Source organism: Indicator indicator, chromosome 2, assembly GCF_027791375.1.
Source record: "Indicator indicator isolate 239-I01 chromosome 2, UM_Iind_1.1, whole genome shotgun sequence".
NCBI classification, from domain to species: Eukaryota; Metazoa; Chordata; class Aves; order Piciformes; family Indicatoridae; genus Indicator; species Indicator indicator.
The window spans coordinates 47,623,320-47,631,175 of NC_072011.1; the positions used below are offsets into that span (position 1 = coordinate 47,623,320).

Below are 7,856 nucleotides of genomic sequence, written 5' to 3' on the forward strand. Positions count from 1 at the left end.
CCTGATTATACACTGTTTCTCCATATTACTTTATGATGTATGCGATATTTTTTCTTATTTTTACAAAGAATTGGGGAAAATTTTGGCATTAAATATTTCATTCGGCTTTTTAACAGCTGTGGAGTATTTTTTTTCCTGCAACCTTGGAAATTTGTAATCTGAATTTTTATTTGGACTGTGTAAATTTATAACCTAGAATATAAGTTTCCTGCATGTAGCTAATGTAAATAAGAGTGAGGTTTTTTTTCAAAGTCACTGAAATTATTAATTTTATTATTTCCCTGTTCAATTTTTATCTAATGCAGCTTGGTATTTAAAAACTTTTTTGACTCATTTGCAGATTGCAGTTACGTATTTTCATTTTTTAAATTAAGTTGATAATATTATTGCATTTTGTAACAGAAGCTTCATTATGCATTTTCTTTCCAGGCTTCCTTTTCTTCTCTCTGGTATTTCTTTTACACAGACTTCAAGAAATATGCAGTTTTGCATGACAGAATATTAGATTTTGCTTTTGTCAAGACATAAGACTTTGTTCAGTATTAGTAACTTTTCAGTTGATACAATATTGATCTTGTTTATTCCATCCTGCTTATAGGAGACATTCAAGTTCTACGTGGAAAAATGGAAGAAAAGAAGACTGGAAGCATCATGAGCAGCTTTAGTTGTTTATGAAATGGTTCAATTATTACATTCAATAAAAACTTTTAAAAACATGTTGTATTGTATAATTTTTATTATAAGTCTGTGTTTAAACACTTTAAACAACAGTTTCTGTAGCTGTAACTGATAGATACATTCATTAATAGAAACACTTTTGAAATTGCTAATGAAATACCATGATGCAGCTTTCTAAGGTATTTCTGGTTTAATGTGTTATTAATTTGCTATAAATGCAACTGTGTTTTGGTTCCCATTGATTCACCAAATATGCATATATCAAAAGAAGTTGCTAGAGGGGTATGTAACTGTAATTTAAGCAGACTGTCTTATCCTTTGTTGTTCTTTGCCTGGTTAGTGTTCTTTGGAGTGAAAGCAGAAGGGTAAAGAACATCATCCTCAGGATTCATCAGTATCTACACAGAAAACAAACACTTTTTTTTTTAGAGTTCTCCTAAATGTACTTCTGTTGTATTAGTATCTCATTAAGGCATTTCATATTACAGGACAAAATACTTCTACCTTTTGCTCTAGCTTGTATGTTGTTCTTTTATAGCATGTTTAATTCTTAATGTTTCTTAGCACTTAGAGTCCAGGTAATTTTATGCATACAAGAACTACATATCCATAAAACCAGACCTTTTTAAACAAAGCAGTGGCCATTATTTGCAGAGGTAGCAGGGTGACTGTTGAAGATGCTTTATTTGTATAAATGTGGGAGTAAGCCTACCCTTCTGACATCTACAGTTCAGGATTGTCAAAATAAGACACAAATTAAAAGATGAAAGAATACATAGAAAGAACATCCATTTTCTCAGAATAGTGATGGAAACTCACAAATGCGCACATTGGTGTAACAAATGTAGTGCTTCAAAGAAGTTTTAATGAAATTAAAACTTGGTTTTGTGCATTTAATACTTAAGTTTATTAATCCTTACATTTTCAGTTGATCTTATTTTTTCATAGATCTGCCTGTATATCAACACCTATGTGTGCACAAGGTTTAGGCAAAATTTTGAAAGACTTGAATGTGTTAAAGACATTGGTACCTAATTTTTTTTTAGTACAATTTCCAATTCATTAGCTAGTATATCTACAAATAGATAGGAAATTCCTTCTGTATTTAAAAAAAAAATAGATGTAGTCAACCAGAGGCTGAAAAGAGTGGTGAATTTTGTTTTCCAAACAAACTGGATGAATCCTAGGAGTGTCTGCTCTGTTGGTGGTGTGGTTTTAACAATGACCTTCATTACTTCAGAAGTGTAGATGACAACATACTGCACCTACTTGGCTCTTAATGGTCTGGCATCCTTTGTTCCTGGGTTTTCAAGATAAGGCATTAACGTTTGAAATTTCATTCTTAGCCTAATGGTTTTGTGCCCTATCTGAAAGCAAGCCTAGGCAGTACTCAGTTTATTCCATTTCACAAATGGAGATGTTTCTTTTTTCTAAAGTTACAGCTACATTACATGTATTTCAGTGTAATAGCAGCATAATTGAAGACTCTGTCAACTAGTAGGCAACCCTTTCTCAAGTGCCACAGCTCTTGTTTTTAGAGGTCATCTCATGAATCTCTGTTTCACAGAAGCAGCTGTGTTCCAATAAGTGAAGTCAAGTCTGAGGATAATGAGGCAGTGGACCTGTGTGGTTTTTGAGCAAACCTAGCACATAGGATAAGGCAGAGAATATTATGTGAAGCCAACACTCTGGCATCACCAAGGAAGTTAGCAGATATGTGGATCTTAACTGCTTTTTTGATGGAGAGTTGGGATCTTGTGGTGTGTGGACTGGGTGCAACTGATTGTCAGGTGCTGCATCTGTCACTGGGCTGGCCTGTGATATTGGCAGGTTGCATTTGCTGTCTGCTGCCTTTTGAGACAGAAAAGAAGCACACAGTGTCACAGCCAGATGGGTGGCTGCTTGTTGCTATACCCAGGCATGAGGTCAGACAATGCAGGGTTAGCACTAGTTAGCATCTATGTGTTTTTTTTCTAACTGGTTTGACTTGAACTCTTCATGGAATAGTGCCACATAGTTTAATAGCTGCAATGGTGGAAATGGAAGCTGTTAAGGGATTGCACTTAATCAACAAACAATATGGCAAACGAATATTAATAAAAATACTCATAACCCTTTATTAATATGAAAAAATGCCAAAACTCGTTAAATAGGATTGTTGTACGGTTGGAATATATGTTTACAATGGGAATGTACAGTCTTTAGTCAAAATACAACAGTTCTATGCAAACTGGGAGGAAATAACGTGGAAAGAGGATCCCCAGGAGCGAAATAGCGTTCACCCACAGCGTGGCGGGGGGGAGACTTGGTAAGAACCCTTAAGCCAAAGAGGCAATTAATTACTTACACCTGATTCTTCTACCCACATGGGGAGTGCTGCTGCTGTGTTAGCTGTTGAGGCTTTGGGGCGCTGTCATGTGGTGCTGGCACGGCATGTTGCTGGCAAGAAGGGTGCCACGTTGCCCCAGGGCTAATCTGGCTTCAGCAGACAGCGGGCGGTTTACGACGCGTTCTTCACGACAGGCACTTGCTTTGTCCTGAGTAAACTGAGGCACATCACGATTCCAGTGGCAAGGGAAAGCAGGGTTGGCTCCTAAGCTTGTGGCTTCTCCAGTGTGAGGTGTTGTGGGTTCATGGCTTTATCCCAGGCTTTGGACTGGGCACTCAAGGCAGGGCCGGGCAACTCAAGGTAGCTTCATGCAGGACGGGTCCAGGAAGGCGATTCAAACACGGCTTGAGCAAGGTTTAAGTGCAAGGTGAAGGCAACTACAAGTCAGCCTGTGTATATATATATATATATCTTGCCTGAGATCCATTTGGGCCAACAGGGGCAACTGAAGCCGGCATATGGCTGCCCAGTGAAAATGGTTCTGACAGGTTGTGGCCATAAGAGGCAGAAACAAAGGCCTTGTTTCTGGGGGAGCAGTGGTCAGCAGATGTGCACTTATCCCAGGTAAACAACTTGTTTACCAGACATGCAAGGGTCCTGTCTCCTTTGTTTCTTTTCCTGTGTTGCCCTGACTTTATGCAGGAAGGAGTGGGGAGAGGGGAACCATGTCTGGACACCTTAGGGCCTGTCTGGGTTTGTGCCAGGCCTGTTCTGGCCCTACCATGACAGAAACCTGTAACAGAAGAACACAGTCGAATTTGATTTTAGCTCTGAAATAGCGTTTTGTAGAGTGACTACATGGAAAGGTGTGGGCTGAATGGATCAGCTGCTGAGGTGAGGCACTTTAGGAGCTGTGGCAGTTCAGGCTGGGTGCCGCCTGTTACTGCCATATAAGCTACACCTCCGGTGTCCCGAATGTCCAACCCAATAAGGTGGACACAGGAAGCGGTGTATTTGTACCCATAAATCCTGTGCCCTATAAACGCATCTGCAAAGTCTTTCTCTTCCTCTTTCTTCCCTCTCTGCTCCCATGGGAGGTGCTCCCTATTGGGTAATGGTGGGGGAGTATCCCAAGGCCTCTTAGGCCTGTCTAGGCCTAATGCCAGGAGGAGAAAGGAGGGGGGAGGGAGGGGCAGTCTCAGACCTGGCCAGCCTGAGACTTGCCTAGCAGTGGGGGAGGGAAGAAAGAGCCCTGGGGGTTTTGGGTATACCCTCAGGTGGGAGAAGGGAAGGATTGGGAAGCCTTTGTTTGCTGTTTAAGGGGCTCTGTATGCTTTGGGATGTGCTTGTCACTATGCTTTGTAGTTTCTGTAGTTTCACCAATTGCTTCTCCATTTAAACTTTCCATCACTCTCCAATCCGTTTGTGTGAGTGTCATTCTTTTGTCCCTCTTGGGACAAGAGAGGATCTGTCTGGCCTCAAACCAGCACAATACGCTGTTTCCTGTGTCCACCTTATTGGGTTGGACACTGGAGACATCGGAGATGTAGCTTATGTGACAGTAACAGGAGGCACCCAGCCTAAACTGCCACAGGAGCATTGGACCAAACAATGCCAGAGGTTTTTTTGTTGCAGAGATAGGGTAATGGGCGAAGGTGCCTGCTGATCTTCGGGTTCACATCGGTATTGCTTGGATCCGTGGAATCTCGTGGCAGTGATTATTCAAAGCACAGGCAAAGGCTGATATTGTGTGATAATGTTTCTGGTTTTCTGCTCTAGTAAATGTTTCCTGTAAAATTAAGGAATGATTACACAAGAGTGAAGTCTCTCCTGTCTTTAAAATGTGGGACAGTGAGGGATTTGTGCCACTCTGGGACACAACCATGTGAAGCTCTAGCAGAATCAGCATTTGTGCTGACTCCTAGAATACACTCAAAATTATCATATTTCTTGTGCATTGGTGTGCTGAGAGTAATTCAAGCATGAAGAAAAATGCAGTTTAGAAAGCTAGCATTTCCTCACCACATAAGTAAGCAGTTTTACTATCTATTTCTTCATATTCAAAGAAACAAACCTGTAAGGTGACAAAATGCAGAATGGCAGACTTGCAAACTTGTCATGATGATTTATTAGTCCAAATACCAAACATACTCTGCCATAGTCACCACAACATGCACCCCTGTAAAGCAGAAAATAATTATTTGCTAATGGATAACTGGGATTGTGCAAGATCCAGAGCAGGTGCAGTGTCTGTGATATACGAGTGTGCTTTTCCAGAGGCCTCCGTGGGAGTCTGAGAGTGTGCTGACATGTTACTGTAGAAAGCAAATTGTGGGAGCATGTATGTGTTTGCATAATAGTGTGTTGATTGAGGTTGAGCAGCCTGGAAAAAGCTTACTGCTTGAATTGAGATGACTTAATTTCCCGTCTGTGTGCTGCACCACATGAAGGAGTCCTCTCTTCTCCCCAACTCCGCTTGAGGTAGAGGCAGGAGGAGGGTACTCATTGGATTTTGAGCTCAACATGGGAAAAATTCCTTGTTAACTACCACATATAGTCATTTTGCAGCATGATAATCGTATGCTGAAGCTCTGTCCTTATCTACTAAAAGAGCTCATTCAACTCATTGTCTCCTGAGACCCTTTTCTACATCAAGAAATGTAGCTTTGTAGATTAGTAGCTCTCTCTAGATTTTCCTAATATGTACCCATTTTTGAAAGTGGAGTAGCTGAACCGATCATGGTTTTGATAGTGACAGCTCAGAAGTTTTTTTTTGTAGATTGAATGCCTGGATCAGCAGGATTCCAGCTGCAGTTTACAGTAACAAGGGAAGATCATAACAGTGAAGGTAGGATTAAGAGTGCACATATTGAAAGAGAAATAGACTGGCAGCGTGTTGACCAGAGCACTACTGTATTTATTGCTTTTCTCAAAGCTGTGATGCTTCTGAAGTCTTCAAGAGTACATCAGAGGAGGAAGTGATGGATGTGACCAGAAGGTTTTACTGTTCAGTGTGAGAACTATGTCAGCATCTAGAAGGAAGTTGGTCCTTCCTCCACCAGAATGTTGTTGCTATAAAGTGGATGGCAAAAAGTGAGGACCTAGAGAAAACAGAGAATGTCAAACTGAGACTGTCATTGAAGTAGGCTTTTTTAGCAAAGATTTCTGTGCATTTCTTTAAAATGATTCTCTTCGTTTCTCTGTATAGTCAACTGCAAAAAGAGATTTGTTTTCCAGAATGGTTGCATCTCTGTTGGTTTGCCAGTACTTGTGTGAATCAGTAATCAGAGGAAGCCAAATACTTAAGTTCCTGGTTCCAACTGAGGCTAATGTAATCCAAGGGCATCTTTCTGACTAAGAGTGTGCAGATCCTCAGCTACAGGAGCAAAGTCCTGGATTTCCAATTAGGTATGGAATTAAGAGCAGATCTGGAAGTTTGAGGTTTGAGTTCTCTGCTATTTCCTGTAATTAAGAAAATTAGATAACCTGTTCTATGCAGTGCCTGCTATAGATAGGGTTTCCACACTGATCTACTTTTAGATAAAGCTATTAGTGGAAGGTTTCTCTCTGATACTTTTAAACCTCTATATTGCAATTGGCTGATGGCTTCACAGTTTCCCATGTGACTACTCTTACAACACAATGATACAGCAGTGGTATCTATAGAGTTATATTGTCTGCAGCAATAGCTCCAAACCCCTTTGTAGTTCTGTATTTCCTGTAATTTCACTCATCCAAAGCACCCAATGAACTCGCAGTTCAGAAAGCAACAAACATGAGTGTCTTCCAGAGAAAGTGGTGAATCTTGAATACCATCAACAAATTTAGTTTTCCATTTTGCAAGTAGTTTGCATCTTCTGTTTTCACGTAGTCCATGAGACCAGGTGTCAAGGGTTAGGGCTGGACTGGCCGCTAGAAGGAGGACAGAAGCTCTCTAGCAGTGCCTGCCCCTTCCCAAACGGAAGAGAAAGGGAACAAGAGAGACTAAAAACACTTCACTGAAAATAACAAAGTGAAATACATACAAAACCAGTACTGAGCCCAGCCCCTCTGCTGACAATTAGTTACCCATCACACTGATGCTCTGGCACACTGCCAATTCCAGTGGCAGCCAGGAACCAGATTCAGGAACTGGATTCTGGAAATCATGAACTCGTGGGTCAGGATTGAGAGCAGAATGGACAAAGTCCTCAGACACCAGCCATTGAAAAAAAGAAGAATTTTACCCTCATGATCCCTCAGCCTTATACCAAATGAAATGGAATACCTTGTTTGTCAGTTTAGGACCTTTCCTCCCTTCAGGTGTGGCCTTTTACTCTGCACCTCCAATGAAGTTCACAAGAGATAGCAGTGACCTTAGTATGCATACCAGTCCTTGGTAATAGCTAAAGATTGAGTATTGTCACTGCTAGAAATAGACACTATGAAAACCTGCTGCTAGTTTCAGGAAGTGCAGTTACTTAGAGACTGAGCTGAACAGTAAAATCGCTGAACAGAATTTGTCTTGTTTTAACTCAAACCAGGACACCAGGGCAAATCTGCAAAGTGGAGTTACGGGAAGAGTTGTATACAGTGGAGATGAATCTTCAGGGAAGAATAAGCTGGACTTTCAGATAGAAAAGAGTCTTGACTGGACAGAACACAAGTGTGTGTGGACAGAATGAGGTTGGGATGGAAGGAAAGCAAGAGTCTATGGACAAATGAGGTTGGCCAGCCAAACTCCATGGTTGAAGAAGGCTCTGAAAAGCTGTTTTGCTGCATGGTGGATTTTTAACTTGTGGTAGGGGCCACAGAGAGTAACTGTCAGGATTGCTGTGGAGGAACTCTGAAGTCAGGATTGGAATTACTG

The 7,856-nt window shown here is 41.0% G+C and overlaps 1 protein-coding gene across 1 annotated transcript in view; it reads left to right on the forward strand.

Moving 5' to 3' along the window:
• LRPPRC (leucine rich pentatricopeptide repeat containing) overlaps positions 1 to 684 on the forward strand; it is a 99,138-nt gene extending 98,454 nt beyond the window's left edge. Inside the window, exon 38 of the mRNA XM_054397067.1 lies at positions 599 to 684. Within this exon, the coding sequence (XP_054253042.1) occupies positions 599 to 655 (57 nt within the window). The 3' untranslated portion in view covers positions 656 to 684. The remainder of the gene's footprint in view (positions 1 to 598) is intronic.
• The last annotated feature ends 7,172 nt before the right edge of the window (positions 685 to 7,856 follow it).